The sequence below is a fragment of the Ailuropoda melanoleuca genome, chromosome 15 (genome assembly GCF_002007445.2).
Source record: "Ailuropoda melanoleuca isolate Jingjing chromosome 15, ASM200744v2, whole genome shotgun sequence".
Lineage (NCBI taxonomy): Eukaryota > Metazoa > Chordata > Mammalia > Carnivora > Ursidae > Ailuropoda > Ailuropoda melanoleuca.
Window position 1 is genome coordinate 81,721,050 of NC_048232.1, and position 21,853 is coordinate 81,742,902.

The 21,853-nt window shown below is 50.1% G+C and overlaps 1 protein-coding gene across 4 annotated transcripts in view; it reads left to right on the forward strand.

Annotated features, from left to right (window-relative positions):
• The window catches only part of GTPBP1 (GTP binding protein 1), a 38,241-nt gene that overhangs the window by 4,753 nt on the left and 11,635 nt on the right, over positions 1–21,853 (forward strand). For 3 of the 4 annotated variants that reach the window (XM_034643891.1, XM_034643889.1, XM_034643890.1), the window contains exons 2-11: positions 1,055–1,166; positions 7,147–7,327; positions 7,915–8,263; positions 11,262–11,385; positions 12,229–12,343; positions 13,824–13,968; positions 14,102–14,284; positions 15,086–15,221; positions 15,841–16,019; positions 17,336–17,536. In XM_034643891.1, the coding sequence (XP_034499782.1) occupies positions 1,055–1,166; positions 7,147–7,327; positions 7,915–8,263; positions 11,262–11,385; positions 12,229–12,343; positions 13,824–13,968; positions 14,102–14,284; positions 15,086–15,221; positions 15,841–16,019; positions 17,336–17,536 (1,725 nt within the window). Of the gene's footprint in view, positions 1–1,054; positions 1,167–7,146; positions 7,328–7,914; positions 8,264–11,261; positions 11,386–12,228; positions 12,344–13,823; positions 13,969–14,101; positions 14,285–15,085; positions 15,222–15,840; positions 16,020–17,335; positions 17,537–18,441; positions 21,203–21,853 lie in introns of those variants that run through there. The other variant, XM_002914552.4, reaches the window with a different exon arrangement.

Genomic DNA, 21,853 nt, shown 5'->3' on the forward strand with positions numbered 1-21,853 from the left:
TATAAATTTTGATGGTATTGAAAAGGAAAACTGACAGTGTGGAGGGGGAGAAGGGATCTGTTGAATAGATTAATTCCTGAGGAAAAGACTAGAAGCTGTAAGTTTATACACTTGCCACAGTTAGCTGTGGAGACCGGAAGTTCTGAGAGCTTTCAAAGGGAGAAACAATTAGAGGACTGTAGTGGCTAGTTGCATCCAAGAAGGTTTTTCTAGGAATTGTTGGGCGAAGGAAACAAATTACCACTTATCAAGCTGTGGACTAGATGCTTTGCATGTTATCTTACTTGGTCTGCATAGTGTGTTTAGGATGCAGGTAGTATAATCTCTATTTGTAGATTGAAAAACTGAGACTCAGAGAGGTTAAGTTCTTTGTCCAAAGTCACACACAAGTAGTCAGAGGATGGAATCTGACGTACCTATTGGTAAATGGCCTCCCCAAATAAGTAGTTCATATTTTAATGTTATTGGCAGAAATTTGCAAAATAATGGTGCCAGTACTCATCTTAGCGGTAATGGTGTTTTGTTGACGAAGATGAGTCTTGCAGCAGTTTTAACTGCCGATTCCTAAATAATCAAGTTAACCAAGGCAAGATGGAACAGAATTCTTTTGTTACTGTAATAACCGTTGGCCTAGTGGGGAGGGCATGGCAGTCTGTGAGATCTCTGTCCTGTGAACTGCACGTCGCAGGTGGAAGACTTTGACATGTAGGTAATAAACCACTGCTCATCAGTTTCTGCCCACAGTCCAGATTCTCAGTCATTGTGGGTCCTGCTCCTCCTGTTAAACAGCAGGAAGCAGGCTTCTCACACCGTCTTTTCTGTGGGTTGTGGTTCAGACATACTCATTTTAGTACACCATATAACTCAACTCATAGAAGGCTTAGGCTCAAAGTCTATTTCAGGAGAGGCAGAGAGGGCATGAGGGGGCTGCATAGCTATTTTAGATCAGGGTGCTCTGGGGTTCGGTCAGGGTCTTTGGTCAGGCTATTGATCGACTTTGGCTGTGGTGCTCTTCTAGTAAGTGTGGTCTTAAGGCTGTTGGTTTCTCTTCTAGCTGGTTCTAGTGAGCCCTACATCAGAGCAGTATGACAGCCTACTTCGGCAGATGTGGGAGAGGATGGACGAGGGATGCGGAGAGACCATATATGTCATTGGGCAGGGATCAGGTGAGCATAGTTTTCCTTTCGCTTTATTTTTAAATTACTTAGAGCATATTTTCCCTCTTTGATTGACTTCCTGTTCGTGTGTCTCAGTTGCAGTGATTCTTTAGTGTCTGCAGAACTGTTCAGGGGGACATTAAAGTACAAAATGATAATGCTGATTCCCACCTTAGTGGTCATAGTATGCTCTACTTCAAAGATTCACTTTCCAGGCGGTTTTACAGATGCTTCTTTTCTACCTCCAGTACTCTCAATTTGCATAAGGGGAAAGCACAAAGCAAGGAAACTTCTTATCTCAGGTAATAGAGCAAGTCACAGTTAGGTCTACAATTAAGCCTTCCTTGGGCAGCTCTAGGTCTTCCCTCTCCAGGCCCTGTTTATAGATCTCCTTGCTACTTATTGCCTGCTTCGCAGAGAACCTTTGTGATTCTTCTTGACGTCTGCAAGAAAGGGACATCCAGAATTCCTCTCTTCAGCAAGGCTACCTTGCTTCAGACCACAGTGACCATTCAGTGTGGATAGTTGGGTTAACAGAAGTCCTCTTTTTCTCTGTATAAGATCCCGTCAGACATGTAGCCTTGTTACCATTCTGGAAGGGGCCGATTAACGTCCTCCAACCTGCTTATTCCATTGTCGTGGGGCCCGCTGTTTTAGAGGAAGGCTGTCCTCATTGCAGTTTGTATCTTGGGCTTTTGTTTTTTTGGGTTTTGGGGGTTTTTTTTGTTTGTTTTTTGTTTTTGGTTGTTCCTAGTTTATAACCTCGATACAAGGCCTGTTTGCCCTTACTTCATTGTGACATTATTGACATTATCTTTGCTGAAATGGCAGCTGGGCTTGTTAACAGTTATGAATTTAGCTCGTACCAGAGCTTGTCTCTGTCATCTTTGCAGGAAGCCTTGGTGGGCCTTGATGCATCATTAAAGGAACAGGTCTTTACTGAATGTAGGCTTTGTAAATGGAGGTAATAATTCCTTTTAGTCTAAGATGGAGAAAATCTCAAAATCATTCTTTAACTATTTGACAGATATCTATTAAGTATCTTCTAAGGGCTTGATACTGTTGCAGAGTACTTGTGGATACTTATAATCTGGTCTCTGTCCCAGAAAGAAAGATGACATATACATAGATAATTTCAGTAGAAAATAATATTTGGAAATGCTGCAAGACTGACACATGGAAGAAGGGTTTGATCTCCAAATACTGCTGTGCCTTCCTTTGAAATGTCTCCTATCTATTCCTTCCATTCCATCCTTGCTGCCACCTTCCCGTTTTGGGTCTTATCACTTTAAAGAAAGCATGGTCAGAGAGATAGGCAGACGGAGAGGTTGCCTGTGAAGAAAGGGAGGAAATTGGTCAGCATTGTCAAGTGCTAAAGACAGCAAGGAGAGTCAGGTTCAGAAAAGGCCATTCTATTTGGTGACTAGGGGGTTGTTGGTAGCCTTTTGAAAGCTTTTGTTCAGGTGCACATCTGGCCTGCTGTAATAGGATGAACCACTCCAAGGCCACTTCATGCTTGTAGAATTGAAGAAACCACATCTAGATCAATTTTGACAAGTGTTGGGACTGTTCTTTGATGATCTTAAGACCCCACCCCTTCCCCCTTATTCTTTAATGTGAACTCTTAGTGAATGTTACCATGCCTTGACAACTCACAACTGATTAACCGTCCAATGGCAGAGCGTAGTAAGACGTCAGATAGACATTATCACATCTCCTGCACACCCAAGCATTATCTTTGCATCTACCAATTGGACGCTATTACGTTCACAGTGACTCCTTCCTGCTGGAATTCTTTAGAGGGAGAAAAAGATCATAACTAGCTAAACAAGTTGAACATCAGAGGACTAAACCAGGTGCAAGGCCCCCAGGGGTCAGTTTCATTACTGACTTCCTGTGTTGCTTGGTGCTTCACCTCTGTTTGTCACTTCCTTCATCTGTAAAATGGGGATAATGACATACTTCCACACCCTACATCAGAGAGATTTTGTATGGATAAGTTAGGTATTAAAAAATTCTAAGCAGAGTAACGTGCTCTTTAAGTGTACATTCCTAATTTTAAAAGGAGGCATTTTGGCCTGATAGTTAAGGGTCTGGAGCCTGGTAGGTCTGCAGTTGCCTGTTGGCTCTTTTCCTTGTCTTAAAATGGGGTTAATAATAGAACCTATCCCATGGTGTCATGGTGAAGATTAATACTTGACATAACATATAGTAAGCATTATATAAATGTTACCTAGTATTAGTAATTGCAGTAATAATTTTGTAAGGATTCCAGGTTATAGTTGATTTACCATGAGATTTCTTTCAAGAACTACTTTGTTCATTTTTCATATTAAGTCATGACTTAAAAGAACCAGCTACTGTGTTAAAATTTTCAGGGAACATAGGAGTGTTAGGTCTTTGTGGGGGCATCAGGAAGGGCTTCAGAGAGGAGGTGCCCCTTGAATTGATACTAAAGGGTGAATGGGAGTTTTCCAGGTAAATGGAGGCAGTAGTGAGTGAGCAAAGAAAGCCACATGCACAAAGGCACAGAGTCATTCGTGATTGTGGAATATTTGGTGGACCAAAAGTGAGTCTGTTAAGAATTCATTTATCTTAGAGAGTGTGCTCCTATGGGGGTGGGTTCGGTGGAAGGGGCAGAGAGGGGGGAGAGAGAGAATCTCAAGCAGACTCCCTGCTGAGTGCAGAGCCCAACGCGGGGTTCAGTCTCAATGACCTCGAGATCATGACCTGCGCTGAAATCAATAGTTGGATGTTTAACCGACTGAGCTAGCCAGGTGCCCCGAAAAGTGATTCTGTAAAGTGGGAGTATAGAATGTGAGGTTGGGAGTGTTAATAGGGTAGGCTGGACAGGTCACTAGGCCCCGATCTCAATGGTTTTTGAATACCATATCAAAGAGTTAAGACTTTTATCCTAAAAGCTTGTTGAGCAGGAGAGTATGTACAGAAAAAGTAAGTCAGATGGCAGGACAGAAATCTGATTAGGTTTGGACATGGCTGAATGTGTGGCTTTAGGTAATTGGACCTCTGCAGCTTTTCCCCTTGACCTTTGTCTCCACTCCTACAGAGTGAGGAATGCAGTGCGTGCTGGAGAAGGGTAATACGACTGGGAGCATTTTCTGGGAGCTCTAGATAGACAAGGTAACACTCATGATTGCCCCCTGGCGTGGAATAGGGCCTGAAAGGATTTTGTTGTACCAGAAACAGGGAAGGTTGGATAGAATTTGGGGGTCTGGCAAGAATGGCAAAATGAGCAGACTTTCTATTAGGAACACTTTCAACAAGCCTTCTGCTAACCTAGAAGATTTCCAGAGCTCAGTTGGCCATTTGGAAACTCCTCAGCCCAACTGCTCCCTTTTTGTTCATTTGTTTTGCATTTTGCAAACATTAGAGGACTTGATGGAGGAACCCTCAGGGGGCATCCGGGGAATGTTTGAGATTTACCCTGTCCTCAAGATGCCTATGTATAGTAGGGGAATACACGCATCCAAAACATTGTTCCACAAGTGTGTGGTGCACTGATGGTTTGCTAGGATAGGAAATACATAAGCAAAGGTATAGAACTGAAGAAGTGCAGGGAACATGGGCCACTTGCATTGGGACAAAACTGAGGAGGGTATGGGGGATAAATGGAGGAGGCCTTTAAGGAATTGGAACCGGACGCTTCTGGGCTGGGGGAGCCATTCCTGGGCTTTGAGTTAGAAGTGAAAAAGTCAGAACTGTGCCTGGATTAGGAGCTTAAGGTTGTGTGTATATAGGATGGGCTGCAGGGAATAGAGCCCGGGTATGCTAAGACCAGCTAGGGGTCTTGCAGTGATTGAGGTAGAACAGGGCCTGAATCAGGCTGGTGGCACTGGATTGGCAACAAGAGAGCACGTACAAGGACAGAAGAGCGAGGCCTAAAGCTAGAATCAGCAAGACTGGAGGGGTGAGTGTTGAGCTTGGGTGACTGGGAGGGTGGTGGTGTCATCAGAAGTAAGGAAGGCAAGGGAGGAACTAGTCGGGCACAAAGAGGAACCTTGCCAGAGGAAAAGGCTCTAGGTTTGGAATCAGAAGACCCAGGCTCACACTCTGGGTTCTGTTTATCCCACTGGTAAATGGGAACAGTAATGCTTACACCTTAGGATTGCAGGGAGGTCTAAAATGCTTTGTTAGTGGTGTTAGTTTTTGTACTGTTTAAAAGGGGGGTGCTGGAGTAGTTGAGTTTAGATGCCAGGCTTCTAAGAGTTATCATCCAGGCAATTGGGAATTCAGGCTAGAGCTCTGCAAAGAGGACTGTGCTAGAAATGAATGTTTCTGTAGTTTACAAAACTACAGTTTGAGCCATAGAATGAGATGGCCAAGGGAAATGTTTAGAGAAAAGGGCCACTGACTTACTACTGGGAAAGACTGACATTTAGGGGACAGGAGCAGGAAGAACCAGCAGAGGAAACAGAAGAAGGAACCAGAGGGTAGAGAGGTGAATCAGGAGAGTTCAGGCAATAGGCAAGCAGAGCGGGAGGGAGGTGCTTCAAGAAGCAAAGGTAGAGTAACCAGCAGTGTCAAATGCTGTAGGGGTCAAGAAAAGGGCATTAGATGAGTGGTTGAAGTCCATGAATGCCTTAAAAATGAGTTTCTTCTACAGTCATCAGAAATACAGTCAACAGGTGCAATCACTTTTTTGAGATGTTTGGTGGTGAAAAGGAGGAACAGGGGAGATGGTAGCTTAGTAAGTAAGCAGGGGCAAGGGGGGCGGTTTCCTTTTTGTGGTATAAGAATGAGCTCATTTGTAAGAGGAAGCAAGGGAGGAGGGAAGAGAAGGTGAGAAAAGGTACTGCAAGGTCTTGGGAGGCAGTAAAAGAGAAGAGAGGTTGGGCGCGTGCTGGGGGATCAGCCTAGGGAAGGAGCAGAGGTGTTGTGAGACCCAGAGGCTGGAGGAGAAGCTGAGGGAAGAGTTGTGGGAATTGCATGACACCATGTGGAAGGCACCTTGCAGGGATTGCCTTACAGTAAGCACTCAAGTGATTGGTTGACTGGTCCATTGTCTTTCCTTTGGACACCCTTCCTCATCCTGAGCTCAGACTCAGTTGTTTTCAGCTACTTGCTGTATATTTCACCTGAGCCACCTCAGTTAAAAAAAAAAAGCTCTCCCTAAAATCATTCTTAAATTCTCTCCCCATTTTCTTTTGACTCCTGTCCTCATTACCTCTTGCCTGGATTATTAGAATTATTTCCTAACTGGGCTCCCCTTTCTGGTCTCTCGCTTGCCAGGGCACACTTTATATTGCTGCTTAAGACCTCTTTCTAACCCACAGCGATCTGATCATGTTACTCCCCTGCCTAAACCCCCAAGGCTTCCCACTGCCTGGTGCATACTGTGTTTTGCTGCTCTCTGATGTCTCTGCTTTACGGCTCCCACCTCTTGTGTGGTCTCTCACCACTTGACATCCTGCTCCCCAACATACCGAGCTGCTTACTGGTCCCTGAATGTGCCATGACCTGCCATGCTTCATGCTTTGTTCCTGTGCCTAGGATGTTTTTATTCCTTTCTCTAGAGGTCCATTTTCCACACTTGGAGACCCAGCTTGGAGTCAGCCCCCTGCAAAGCTGTCCTTAGCTTCCCCAGGCAATGCCAGTAGCTCACGCTTTACATTCTTTCTGTACAGTTCTATAGTAAAGCGCTCACACTGTATTACAATTAATTAATTTTCTGTCTCTCCCGCTGGGCTGTGAGCTCACCAAGGGCACCTGTATTTCCAGTACCCAGCATGAGGCTTGGCATAAAACCTCGGAGAGTCTTAGTGATTACTGTTGAATGAATTAATGAATACCCTGCTTAAGGGGGAAGCCCATGGCACTATTATTTATTAACTCCGTGTGTGCCCAAGTCTTTGAAGAGTGTCAGGTAGAGAGAGCCATGTTCTTCTCCAGTGCCTGGGGTGGGGCCTTTCGTAGGGGTGGTTGACCGGCTGGCTTGTTGGCAGGCTGATGTCTGGGCTCTTGTCACCAGATGGGACTGAGTATGGACTGAGTGAAGCTGACATGGAGGCCTCCTACGCTACGGTGAAGAGCATGGCGGAACAGATAGAGGCTGATGTCATCCTCCTGCGGGAACGTCAAGAAGCTGGGGGCCGTGTGCGTGATTACCTGGTTCGGAAACGAGTAGGAGACAATGACTTCCTGGAGGTCAGGTGAGGAGGCCTCAGAACAGTTCAGGGGTTCTCTGCAGTATGACCTGTGGTCTAGGGCTTTGCAGAGAATAGTGATTGAGCCTTTGGCTCCTGGCATGTCAGCTTCACTCCTTCCCCTTCTCAGGCATGGAAAGAGTGTCCAGAGACATGATAGCTCCATTTTCTATTTCTGTACTTTGCCATCCCTAAATATTTCCATTTGGTAAGAGTGGGAGGCTAGCCATACATTTGTGGCCGTTATGTGGGCTGCACTTTCTTACCTATCAGCCTGTGAGGCTAAAAACCAGAGTCTTGGAGGAGAGCATTTTGTGCCTCTCTCGGCTGTTGGGCTTCTGTCTGGCAGCTTTGAGGAGGCTTGTGGAAGTTAAGAGAGGAAGCCATCGTGACAGGAGCCTAGGTCCTCCTGAATAATTCTTTCTACCCTGGGTATACCTCCAGTGTCATTCCCAGTGTGCTCAGCCATGAATGGGAGGAACAGTGAGCTAGAGAGACTCAGGGGCAAGTCTGTCCTTACAAATCCAGTTACTCAGATTCACTTGGCTCCCTCGCTGACTCTCACAAGGATGTTTGGGTTCATGTACACACAGGGTAGCAGTAGTAGGCAACGTGGATGCTGGCAAAAGCACGCTCCTGGGGGTCCTGACACATGGGGAGCTGGACAATGGCCGAGGCTTTGCCCGCCAGAAGCTCTTCCGCCACAAACACGAGATTGAATCTGGTCGCACCAGCAGCGTGGGCAACGACATTCTGGGCTTTGACAGTGAAGGCAATGTGGTGAACAAGCCAGATAGCCATGGTGGCAGCCTGGAATGGACAAAGATTTGTGAGAAATCCACTAAGGTGATTACCTTCATTGACCTGGCTGGCCATGAGAAATACCTGAAGACCACTGTCTTTGGCATGACTGGTCATTTGCCTGACTTCTGCATGCTTATGGTAAGTGTGAGACGCTCCTGAAGAGGGGAGGCTTCAGCTGGGCTGTTTGGGGGGTGCTTATGCGCAAGTATTAGAAATTGTTCTGCGACAGAGGCCTGTTGGTTTGGGGCTTTGACACTGGGTAAGGATGACAAATTTTACAGGGATGCCTCATCCTCTGAGCACTGTGACCTTCTGAAGGGCTGTACCTTGATCTCTCCCTCTCTGGTGCCATTTGCGGACCTCTTTTATTTTTCAGAGAGGCACAGAGGAGGGTTTCTCCTAGGGTTTACTTACTACCTTCAGAAATGTTTCTCCTGGGGTTGGGCTACTCTGCTGAGGTGACACCAGGTGGCACCCCCAGAGAAGGGGAGGCCTGGGAAGAAATGGAGGAGAGCACAGGCAGCAATCAAGAGGTGCCTGGGAGGTGGCCTCTTGCAAAGCCTGGGAGGAGTGTCAGCCAGTCCAGGGGACTTGTGGAGAGGCTGTGTGCCTGGCACTGTGCTGGACCGTAAGATACAGCAGTTGACTCTAGTGAGAGCAGCTCACCCTGTAGCTCACCTGAGAAGGCAGGTGAGCAGAGGCTTCTGTGTTGGGTCATGTTGCAAAGCTTCCTTTTGGGTCCCACTCATCTCTGGACAGAGAGTGGGAGTCTGTGGGGCCCACAGCCTTGCCCACAGCTTCACAGCTTTCACAGAGAGCACAAGTGAACAAGTTTTCCTTTGGCAAATCCTTCTCCAAGCCCTTCCCCATTTCCCAGTTCCTCCAGCTGCCTGTATTAATAAGTGTAGTAAACACAGGCATCTGTTGAGAGCATAATTGATCAAGTTGCCCCACAAACACAGGTTCTCAGGCGAATTCTCCCCAAATTGAAGAGTAAAGAGGCAGAGCATATGTGTGAACACTCTTGTCGGCTCTCTGCCGAAGGTTCTTGAGATCTCAGCATGATTTCATTGCCCATACCCTTAAACATTTCAGGGGGCCACCACCAACTTGACTGGGCTAAGAAAAGCTATTCTACAAGAAGGGATTTCAGAGGAGGAGCCCTAGGGCGTATTAGGGGGAGTTGTCGGGTTTATATTAAGAAAAGTATAGAAACCAGTCTAAAATGAGCATTTTTCCAACTAAGCTATAGTGAGCAAGGCCAATTAAAGGAAATACCTTCACCCTAGATGAAATGTTATGTATTATCTCACTTTAGGCTATAATCCAAATACTAAAAATTTTCTGTAGAAAACACTGAAATCATTATTGCCCCATGACAATTTCCAGGGGGGAAGAAAACCTTTAAAATATACAGACAACTGAGTGAGAGAGCATTCTCTTATCCCAGTTGGGAAGAACAAAAGCAAGTCTGGGTTGGATAGGAAAGGTGGTTTGAATAAATGGGAAGAATTAGAAGGCAGAGAGAAGAGGTATCTTGGTGTGGGCAGAAGGGAACATGCAGGGGACATCGGTGTTGGGGATAGCGGCTCACCTGTGACCTGGGATCAAATGAAAACATGAAAACCTTCTGGAATGTATTAAACTATATAAATGTGTCGTGGCAACTTTTGTTATGTTTTTGTAAGTAACGCATGCATGTGGTACAAAAACAAAAAGATATCAAAGGGCTTATAGTGAAAAGTTTCCCTTACTCCTCTGTCCAGTTTCCTCTCAGGGGCAACCAGTATTTCCAGTTTCTTAGGTATTCTCCAGAGAGATTTTGTAATCATACCAGCAACCGTGGATATATTCTCTCCCTCCAGTTTCAAAACAGTCAGAAAAGTTGTAAGAATAGTAGGGTGAATCTCATAGACCCACCACTCAGATTCAACAATCATTAACATTTGCTCTGTTCATCTTTAGATATCATGGATATGTATGTGTATTTTTGTTGTTGTTTTGGCTGAATCATTTTTTTTTTTTTTAAGATTTTATTTATTTATTTGACAGAGATAGAGACAGCCAGCGAGAGAGGGAACACAAGCAGGGGGAGTGGGAGAGGAAGAAGCAGGCCCACAGCAGAAGAGCCTGATGTGGGGCTCGATCCCACAACGCCGGGATCACGCCCTGAGCCGAAGGCAGACGCTTAACCGCTGTGCCACCCAGGCGCCCCTTGGCTGAATCATTTGAAAGTAGATTATAGGCATTGTTACTCTTGACCCCCAAATCCTTCAGCACACAGCTCTTAAAACTAAGAACTGTCTCCTGCTGTTACAGCAGCGAGAAGATGAACAAGAGTTCCCTATATCTAGGCTGTAAGTGTTTAGAGGATCTCAGATGTTCCCCAAATGTCTTCCAGCTCTTACAGCTGCTTCTTTCAAACAATGATCCGTTCTACACCCTTTTAATGGTAGCGTACTGTATACACATTGCTTTTTTTCCTCTCTTAAAAACATACCTTAGGGATTATCCCATGTCGGTAGATAAGAGTTTCCTCTTGTCCACAGGACATTTGGTACATTTTGTATGGCACACTTGTACATGCGTGCTCATTTATTTAGCCAACGTTTATGGTGATATTTTAAAACACTCATTGTTACGGGAAGGAATAGTTAACAGTAATAAGAGCTGCCATTTCTTGAACACCTAATTCATGCCAGTTGTGTATGGGATCTTTGACATACATTATGACACTTAAACCTCAGGAGACCCTCTAAAGGAGGGGATGTTATTATCTCTCCATGTTATAGATGGGAAATTGGGGGCCAGTGATGTTAGACAGAATCTACCTTCACTACGCTAGATGGTTGTTTCCCCGGACTGTCTGGCTTTGTCGGTTTTTATTGTTTCCACGTCTCTTCAGATTTTGACAGCCCACATCATTAAATCAGAGGTTAAAGCCGTCTGTGCCCAGCCCCGCTTTCATCTACAGCTCTTTTGTTTCTGGCCTAAGACTTCCGCCCCATGTGTCCCTGTTCTAATGGGGGCCTCAGATGAGAGCTCTCTCCTAACCCAGCCTTCTTTGAGCTCCTGTGCCCACCCAGCAGCAACTTCTGTCTCCCTTGGCCTGACCTTTCTTTCTGTGTTGGGGCAGGTGGGCAGCAATGCTGGCATCGTGGGGATGACCAAGGAACATCTGGGCTTAGCATTGGCACTCAATGTGCCTGTCTTTGTGGTGGTCACCAAGATTGACATGTGTCCTGCCAACATCCTGCAAGGTAAGTGAAGCCTGTGGCTAGTAGCAGTCTCTCTGTTTGGGGCTGTCACCCACTGTGGCTCCTTGGTGGTGCTGCCAGGGCTTCAGCCCAGAATCTTCTGCCTTTTTGTCTTGTGCTCAGACCTTGGTCTGAATTTCCATCAAGCCCCAATCTTCTGCTTCCTCCTGTGCTCAGCTCTTGGTCTAAGCACACCCTAGAATTATCCCCTGCTCTTTGTTCCTTCTGGTTCTAAATACAGGATCCTTGAGATTCCTAGTCTGGCACCTCTTTTCAGATGGCCGCAGGGTAGGGGGTTGGGTTTTACCATCTGAACAGGATACGTATGGAGGCATCTGGACAGAGGGTCTGATTGCCTTCTACCACCAAAGGTTTCAGAAGAGCCTCACATTTCTCCCTCATTGCTGCAGATGGTAGAAGAAGAGAAATGGAGAGGTGTCCTTTTGGAATGCCTCCTAAGGGCTTCTGCAGATGTGTAAGTGTCACAGAGATCCTTTGTCAGATGAATTTTTATCCTGGAAGCAGAGCATTCTGAGAGCATTGCCTTTCCCGTGGACCCCCCAGTCACTTACTTACAGGATTTGGGTCTTTTAGAGACTCTGGAGAAATCCGACAGGTTTCAGACTTGTAACCTTACCAGACAGGATTTATCTGTGTTCCTTCTACTCTAGCAAGCACATACCCACCCCAAGTTTTGATCCTCCTCTTGCTTCTCCAGGCATGACATTTAACACTGGTCTGTCTGTCTCCTGCTTCTCTCAGTAAGGAGTGGACCAGTCTTGCCCTGGAAGCCTGGCCAGAGAGAAAGCTGTGTCCCCCTAATTGTGTTCCATTTCAACCTTTAAGAAACTCTGAAGCTGTTACAGCGCCTGCTGAAGTCTCCAGGCTGCCGGAAGATCCCTGTGTTGGTACAGAGCAAGGATGATGTGATCGTTACGGCCTCCAACTTCAGCTCTGAGAGGTAATGGGGTAGGGAGCACTCACTGCTGAGCAGGCACAGAGGTTGGATGGAATAGAAAATTCTGGTCTCCGTACAAGCTCTTCTAGGCCAGCAGTGTTGCCCTGGAGCTATATCAGGCAACCCAGATTCTGAGGTGCTGGCCTTGCTGAGGTTGGAATCCCAGCTGAGGTTTCAGTGTCCTTACCTGTGAAATGGGAATAATATTCCCTTCCCCACAGTGTCCTCGTAAGTGTTAGAAATGACGTATGTAAAGCAGAGCACTGTGGCTGACTGCTGTGTGATATATACATGGCCTTTTTTTATAACTGTTTAGTCAGTTTTTATACGTTGTCTCTCAAAAACTCTCTAATCACAGATTAGCATTTTTCATTTATTCGTTAATGTATCCTTTGATTCCATAAATATTGGATGTTCTGTACCAGGCTCTTCATCTAGGCACTGAGGATTCAGAATTGACTCAGGTATAATTCTTGTCCTCAAGGTGGTCACCTCCTTGGTCAGAGATACTCTCTTGATAATAGTGAACTTTGTTAAATTTGCTCCTTTTCCCAGAGTCTTGGGGCTGCTTAGGAGCCATCTCCTCCTGGCTTGGTCGGTATACAGCACCCAGAGCAGGCTGGCATTTTGGCTTGTGGCTGTGTCCTGATGCTGCCTTCAGTACCATGAGGCGGCCAGCAGAGGGGGTACATTTCAGACGCCCCGTTTGCATTCATTCCTCATGCCTGTTCTGTGCAGGTGCTACTCTGGGAGCAATGGGGAATATGTAATTCCTGATCTTGAAGAGTCTGATTAACCCTAGATAGGAGACATACAGGCTGTTGTGATGACTGACGGAAAATCAGGTGTAGTCCTGTGTAACAAATGCAAAAAGTGCTCCCTAGATTTGGGGGGAGTCAGGAGTGCCCATTGGAGAAGGGTTTCCTGGAAAAATCTGCATTGCAGATGGGCCCTGAAGGAGGAGAGGATTTGTTAGTTGGGTAAGAGGGAAGGAGTTGAGGCAGCAGGATCAGAGTGAAGAAATACATGGGAAGCAAAAAACTACTAAGCGTTTGGGAGAAGAGAAGGTTCTCTGGTCTGGCTGGCAGACAGGAATTTGAGAGAAATAAACCTGCAGAGATGTTGGGAAGGGAATTCTGTCTGTCTTCTCTGCAGTGGAAAGGCAGGTAAGAATTTTAAGGAAGAATGTGTGTGCTTTAGGAAGAAGAGGCAGTCGTACAAGCCCAAAATATGGCAGTGGTAGAGAGACAGAGACACAGGGACAGATTTCAGAGCTAAAACTGAATGAAAGAAGAAGGCCTTGAAGCAGATCTGGCCGGCAGTTGGAAGGCTGGGGAGGGGGTGGAGCCCAGGCTTGGGAGGCTGGTGAGGGGGCAGTGGGGCCTTTAGCAGCAGCACATGTTCCAGGAGCTCTCCTGCTCCCACCCTGTCACGCAGGAGCTGGCCACCTGAGCTCCTTTGTCTTTCTTCACCCTCCACTTAGGATGTGCCCGATATTCCAGATCTCCAACGTTACAGGTGAGAACCTAGATCTGCTGAAGATGTTCCTCAACCTCCTCTCCCCCCGCACCAGCTACCGGGAGGAAGAGCCTGCTGAGTTTCAGATTGACGACACCTACTCTGTCCCAGTGAGTGGCTTCTGGGGGACTGAATAGGGTTCCCGGGAGGCTGGTGGGCACTTCCTACGGGGGCATCAGGGCAAGTATATGGTGGGGAGGACCTAAGTGGGATAGACTTATTAGACCCTGGCCTTCTTTGCAGGGTGTGGGGACGGTGGTGTCGGGGACAACACTGAGAGGCCTGATTAAGCTGAATGACACATTGCTGCTTGGCCCAGATCCCCTGGGTAACTTCCTGTCCATTGCTGTCAAATCAATCCACCGCAAGCGCATGCCTGTCAAGGAGGTGCGGGGGGGCCAGACAGCCTCCTTTGCACTGAAGAAGGTGAGTGCTGAGAATACAAAGAAGAATTTCCCTCGGGTTCGTTACGCTAGGCTCTGGGCCATCTCTAGTCGTCCTGGCTGTTCTGTAAGGCAGGGATTACTGACCTCACTTTAACAGGTCGGAAGACTCAGGCTCAGAGAGCCCGAGTGAATTGCCCAGGAACACACAGCTAGTAAGTTCTAGAGCCAGGATTTGAACCCAGGCCTGCCTGCCTCCTGAGCTCTTTTCCTCCTCCTGGTGCCTGAGGTGGGTGCCCCAAACTCAGTGGTAAGATCAGAAAGACACCTTCCTCCTTTGCAGATCGTCCCTCTACGTAGGGTCCTTGGGGTCCATGCCAAATCCTCCTCACAGTCAGCCTTCTGTCCCTCAGGGATTGGGGTAAGTGCTAGCTCTAGGGTCACCTACCTCCCTGCCAACCAAATTAACTAGCAGAGTGGGACTTTCCTTGTTCCCTCCAACAGTCACATCATGCTCACCCTGTCCCTTCCACTTGAAAGCTTGCCTACCTCTGCCCTCTGACCACCACTTAATTCTTAACTATCCTTCAAGGCCTAGCTGAAATGCCAGTTCCTGCTCGAAGCCTTTCCTGACCCCTAGTAGGAGTGTTTAGGCTTCCCACATAGCACTCAAGTCAGCCCCGTGTTGTCCACCCTAGAAGACCTGTCGTCTAGTGCAGTGAGAGGGCAAGGCTGAGTTGGGGTGGTCTCCATTCCCACAAAGGACTCCTAGTCCTCTGGGACCAGGGGAAAGAACCCCTGGGCATTATTGCCCCTGAGGTGTGGGATTCCCTCTTTCTTTCAGATCAAGCGCTCGTCCATCCGCAAGGGCATGGTGATGGTTTCCCCACGCTTGAATCCCCAAGCATCCTGGGAGTTTGAGGCCGAGATCCTTGTCCTCCACCACCCCACCACGATTAGCCCACGCTACCAGGCCATGGGTAGGTGTCTAAGGGCACTGCCAGCCTAGGAGTCCCTCTGCTGTAGCTCCCCCAACAAAGCGCTCCAGCTACCCAGACCCCCAGGTTTCAGCTGCAGCCAAGAGTCAGGTCTCCGTGCTGTTCAGTGATGTGCCCCCTCTCTTCTGCCCATAAGCTGCAGTGTTTATTCACTTCTGCAAACATTAACTGAGTGCCAGCTCTGCGCCAGACTCTGGACACCCAGACTTACCCTCAAGAACCTCACACTTGTTCCTTCAGCAAACGTCTTCTGAATGCTTCTGTGTGCCAGGCAGTGTTGCCAAGGTGCTGGGGAACGCAATGCTGGGCAGGGGCTCTGCCGTCAAGAAGCCAACAGTCTAGACAAGGCTGCACATGCAAACAGAGTGCCCTGTATTCAGGAACCAGGACCATGGGTCCAGGGAAGGTGGGGTCTAACTGAGTGTGTGTGGTAAGGATCAGACCTGAGAGCGGACCTCCAACTCACTTGGCCACATGCGGACCCTTGAGGCCTTTAGCTGACCACAGCTCCAGCATAGTCCATGCTCTCACTCCTGCGTCTCCTGCCCAGAGGCCACTGGGCAGCTCAGTCCTGTTGTGACCCCCCTGGCTCTCTTGGCAGTGCACTGTGGGAGCATCAGGCAGACGGCTACCATTCTGAGCATGGACAAGGACTGTCTGCGCACCGGGGACAAGGCCACTGTGCATTTCCGCTTCATCAAGACCCCTGAGTACCTGCACATAGACCAGCGGCTGGTGTTTCGAGAAGGCCGCACCAAGGCTGTGGGCACCATCACCAAGGTATGGCCAGGCAGCCCTCCTTGCCCAGCCCCAGGAAGCACGGGGACCACTCCAGTTTCAGACTATGAGCACAGCAGGAGAAGCCCTGCAGAATCCCCCTAGGCTGCCCGGACAGAGGCACTAGTTCCTGCCTTGGGAGAGTTGGAACAGTGCTGAAGTGTGGCCTTAGCGCCAGTTTCTTTCTTCCCCTTGAGAGGTTTCTCTGGGCTTTGGTGGTGACCGTGGAGGAGAGCAGGTGGGGTTGAGGCCTGGCTCAGGTGGGGTTGAAGAAACAGTGGTAGGAGAGTGTCTGGACCTGGCCATGGTTGGCCTCCAAGATGCCAGGCACAGGCTGCAGTGGCCTGGCTGGGGCAGCACCCTTACAGCACTGGGTCAGGTTAGAGTGAATGTTGGACAGCTAGGGGGCCTAGGCTCGAGTTCCCTTGGGGCCTGAGCTGTCTGTGTGTCCTGGAGTCCACTTCATGCCCTCTACAGACTTCACCCATGGCCTTGGGTAGGGGCACTTGATAGAGTGATAGAGTGATTTGACTCTTGCTCCAAACAGCCTATGTGAAATCTTGGGAGCAGCCTTAGGCTGGCCTTGCCTCCAAAATGGCCTTCCTCAGGCCCATCCATGCAGTACAGACCTGAGGGGATAGGCGGGTAGATCATGTCCTTGAAGGCCACTTGCCTCTGGGACTGGCTGAGAGTGGCAGAAGCTGCCAGCATGTGCTGTAGTGCCCTTGGGGGTATGGCAGCCCTCCCCCCTGCTTTGAGATTGAACTTGGGCCACAAGGGAAGGCTCTAAATTAGTCCCTCCTGGGTGGTAGCTCTTAAGATCCCTGACAGCCACACTCTAAACATTTCCAGATGCTAAACATTCGCTTGGTCTCTTCAGGAGGCCTGAAGTTAAAACTTGCCCCAGACTCTTGTTATAGGGGCAGTAGGAGAGATGCAGTTGACGCTCTGAGGAGTTTCAGCCAGCTTAGTGAGAAAGAGAGCCTCTTGGTTTCTCTTACAAGGTTCTGGGCAGGCCGGACCCCATCCTAGGAGCTAGGGCGGGTGCGGCATAGCCAAGATGCACAGGCTGTGTGTGGGAGGAGCAGCTGGGGCAGGGGCTGGGAGGGGGCCGGGCTGGGCTGAGGCAGGTGAGACATCAGCTCGGGGAGGGGCAGCCCTGAGACACTGAATGGGGCTGAGAACATCTCTCCACCTCGCTCAGGACCAGCCAGGCCAGGGAGTGGGCAGTCCCTGGGGGCGGGCGCCCGGGGCCTGGGCAGCTGAGCCCACATCGCCACCTGTGGCTCCAGCCTCACTCAGCTCCTTGGCTCGTGCAGCTCCTCCAGACCACCAACAACTCTCCGATGAACTCAAAGCCCCAGCAAATTAAAATGCAGTCAACGAAAAAGGGTCCCCTGACCAAACGAGAAGAAGGAGGCCCCTCTGGAGGGCCAGCAGTAGGGGCGCCGCCCCCTGGAGATGAAGCTTGCTCTCTCGGGGCTGTGCAGCCAGCTTTGTCCAGCAGTCTCCAGCCACAGGTGAGTGTGCTGCCTGCGCCGGTTGGGTCCCCTGCCCACCGCAGGGTGGGAGTGGGAAGGTGACTTACTTTAGTTGGTGGAGGTGACAGGAGAGCTTCAGGCAGCCTGTGTCTAGCTCCCATGTCTGCAGTTCATAGAAGGCGTCTCCCCCAACTCTTGGCACACAAGTGCTAAGTGTGCGCTGTTTGTCTCTTAGGGCGGTATTTTCCAGTCTTTGAGACATGGTCTGCATACAGCTGATTGAGTTGGTCCCAATTAACCTTTGGTGTTAATGAAGCAATAGAAAAATGTCAGGGTCCCATCTCCCAAGGAAGAGCACATGTGGTCTGTGTGTGGGAGTGGGATGTGTGTGTGGTGGTCCAGAAGGTTGTTGGAAAGGTGCTGCCTTAGAGGGTCCTCCTGGGTGGGCATAGGTGGCCTTGGGCCCCGTATCAGTGTGGTTCTCACTCAGCATCTCCTGTTAGCTCAGTCCCCTGGTTCTGTCCAGGTGCCCCCTCATATTGCTCCTTCCAGGGTCTTCTCCATCTCACCCCTCTTTGGAGAAGGAAACTTCTGTCTGGACTATCCTTTCTGTTCTCTCTCCCACAATGAGCCTTTCTCTTTCCATCTATCCGTGGGGGCAGGTGTTGGTTCCTGCTCTCCTTGTGCTTCTCAGAACAGCTCCGTCTCACACCATCGTCACAGGTGCCCCGCTTGCTAGGAGGGCAGGCTGGGTGCTGGCTCCATCTGACGGGGGGGGCGTGCCCAGCTCCAGGCCACGTAGTAGATGACTGCTCAGGCTAGGCTGGGACCATCCTGCCTGCTCGCTTTTCTCTTACCCCTTTCCCCGCCACCCTGCCCCCCTGCTGTCCTACCCTGCTCCCAGTGGGCCACTACTTCTCAAGCTCCTTCTTTCTCCCTTTCAGCCCAAGCCCAGCAGCGGGGGCCGGCGACGGGGGGGCCAGCGTCACAAAGTGAAGTCCCAGGGGGCCTGCGTGACTCCTGCCAGCGGCTGCTGAATCTCCCCTGGCCCACCCCTACCACCCGAAAGATCCTTGTACTCTGGCCACTGTTCCACCACATGGGCCAGAGCAGCTCTGACCACCACCCGCCCTCCCCCAGGCCACAGCTAGAGCCTCGTCATTCCCCGCCCCCCACCCCCATTTTCCAGGGGGGTTGTAATTTATAAGTTGAGGAAGGTGGCCAGACTTCTGGAGGACTGACCATCATCCACCTTCTTCCCTGCCTTCTTCCTTACTCAAATTTTTTGTACATCTGGGCCCTTAGTTTTTATTCTTTTTATTATCTCTTTCTCTCTCTCGTGTGTGTGTGTGTATGTATGTGTGTGTATATGTATGTGTGTATATGTGCGTGTGTGAGTGCATGCGTGTGTGTGTGTGTGTGGTGCATTAAGTGCAGCTGGTTAGGGCCCTGGCAGTCTTTCTCCTTTTTCCTCTGTGGCTGGCCACCAGCCTCCAGGAGCTGGCTGCCTGCCCATCTGTCCATCCGTCTGTGTGTCTCTGTGACAACCTTTAGGGGCTTTCAGGAGCCGAAGAGCACCCTTCTCCCCTGTGCTCATCCTCCTCCCCTGTGCTCGCCCTCCTCCCCTGTGCTCGCTCCTCTGCACCTAGAGCCCTCCACAGAGCCGGACTCGGGGCTTAGGGGCTTCATTAAGTGCTGCTGCCAGAGCAGGGAGCCTTCCTTCTGGGACTGGGGGGCTTTTAACAGAATGGAGAATGGTGGCCTCCTTTTTTCTCTCCCCTCCTTTTCCCCCCTTAAACCCCAAAACAGGTAATGCCAAAAGCTCTTAAGCTGTAGCCAGTAGATGTGTGGAGGGGAGTGGCACTTGGATTGTAGGACCCTCCCTGCCCCTAACTTTGACCCTTGCCACTGACCCAAAGACAGCTGGTGGTCTTCCTTTCCCCTTGGAGACAATCCTGTGTTTGCCTGGCCAGGCCAGGGCAACCCCTGCTGTGCTGATTTTGAGCTGGAGGCTCTGGCCCTTAACTTTCTCTGAATCTTCTTGGGCCTTGGGGCACTGATGGCCTAGACTGGGATGGGCTTGCTGTGAGTCCTGCTCACTGGCACCTCCTATTGGTGGGGTTGTGAGGTGTTCCTCTGAGCCAGGCCAAGACTGGAACCCCTCCTTCCCCTCTACAGCCCCGCCATGTTGCCCCAGCATGGCTGCTACAGGAGCACAACAGGGAAGGGCCTGAGCCCCAGTTTTGGAAGCGCCACTGGGGTGGGGGGAGGGCAGGTACAGTGAAAAAGTTTCTTCCTGGCCCAGCGCAGAGCATTAAGCTTTCTGGACGTTTCACTGCCTGGGGTGGGGGTGGGTTCGGGGTCACTCAGGCCAGTGATGGCAGTGTGGGGCCCAGACCAGCCTGGCCCAAGCTGTGGCCAGAAGCCCTGGGTTTAGGGTGGACTGTTGGGTGGAGATACGTTCTTTCTAGCCAGGGCAGACACCCAGCTGGCTGGGTCCTTCCTCAGCCTTGCCTCCCTCCCGTCCCCAACCCTTCTCCATTCTTCCTGCTTCTGGACTGCTGGTCCCCTCCCCTCCCCTCCTTCCAACTATGTCCAGTTACCACTGACCCATGGCCATGGACTGACCAGACCAGCACAAAAAATAAAAGTTTGTTCTAAGTTGATGGTGTCACGTTCCCTGCCCAGGCACCCCAGGGAGGTGCCTCCACAGGGAGCGCTGGCTGTGCCTGCCCAGAGCCCCCAACTGCAGGGCAGGGGCGGAAGCAGCCCAGCGTCCCTCAGGCTCATGTGGCTTCAGAATGCAGGCTCCTCGGCAGATGTGGCACAGGACAAGTCGCCAGTCCTCCCTGAACCTATTTCCTCATCTGGAGCGAGAGGTAGACAACTGCCTGTGCTGTGGTGTTGTGAGGATTTGGCGAGAGAGCGTGTGGTGAGGCTGTGCTGTGCCAGCCCTGGGAGGTGCTGCCGCACGGTCGCCGTGCCGCTTCCCGCGGCGCCGGTTCCCGGGTCCATGGGGCGGTGGGCAGGCTCGGCGGGAGCGCGGTGGCCCTGCTGTGCTGGATGTCTCCCTCACTTAGGCGCTTTGATTTTGAAGCTACCATCTGGGAGAGAGGTGGTCCATTTTTCTAGTTAAGGCAACTGAAGCTTGGAGGAGCGGCGGCACCAGCCCTCAACCCCGGCTGTTGGTAGGCGGCCACTCTGCCCCGTGGCCTTGGGCCCCTACCTGTTCCTTTGTGTGCTAGTTCCTTCTTGCTTTTTGACCTGGTTCTGCTTATAGGGGCTGCTGCTGCCCACTGGTGCCTTTGTAAGAGGAAGGCTCCAGCATGAGCACCCACTGCTTTCTGTTCCCGTGGCAGGTGCCGTGGAGTCCATGTTTCCACAGGACTTCACCAGGGTGGGACCTTGTTTGGTTTGAAATCTTCTGCCCTTAAGAGCATAACCACTTTCTTTACATTTGGAAGCTGTGGTCTGTACCCTGGCCTCTGCCCTCAGATGTGCAGGAGGTTGGTCTGGATCTCTGTGGTCACGAGACCCACACTTGCTAGCAGGGCCTCACTGAATACAGTGTTCTACTGTCATTAACAGGGACTCCACAGGTCCTCTACGGGTCTCAGCCCTACCAACTCTCAGTTTGGAACAAAACACCAGCCCTTTTGTAGCTGATAAAGAATAAAGTTGTTAATCATCTCGAATGGCCAATCCTGACCCTTCTGTATGTACAGCTTGCATTTGTGGCGTCTTCAGTTCAGTTAGGACCCCTGTTCTGGCTTATTGGCCTCCCTGGCACAGAATAAGGGAACAGGAATATGCCATGGTGCAGGGGGAAATGCAGGTTTGGGGGCATGGGACATGGAGAAAACGGGGTGAGAGCTGTGTCTTGACGGGTCAAGAGGATTTGAACATGTGCAGATGGGCCGAGGGTTATGTGTCTGGCCTGGTGGGCACAACCAGGGACACTGAGCCCTGTGTGTGCTAAGTTCCAGGCACTCGTTTAGTGGGGCAGCTTTGTTGAGACAGTTCTAGATGCAGAGCAGGTGTTGGGTGAAGTAGGGAAAATGGAGTGGTCACTGGGGGTGAGCCATAGCACCAGCTCTTTCCTGGCACATCGGGCTGAGGGGTTACCTGGCCCAAGATCTCAGGGCTGGATTTAGAGTGCACCTGGTACCCTCTCCTGTGGCAGTTTATCCCCTAAGCCCTCCCTACTGACACGTCCCAGCCTCTGTTTTCTCAGCTGCAGTGGGGACCAGCCCTGGGTCAGGTGCCATGGTCAGGAGCAGAGCATGTTGGAAAGTGTGGTTGTGGAACCACCCCTGGCCCTTCAAGCAGCGCATTGGAGGCACTGAATGTGGGGAC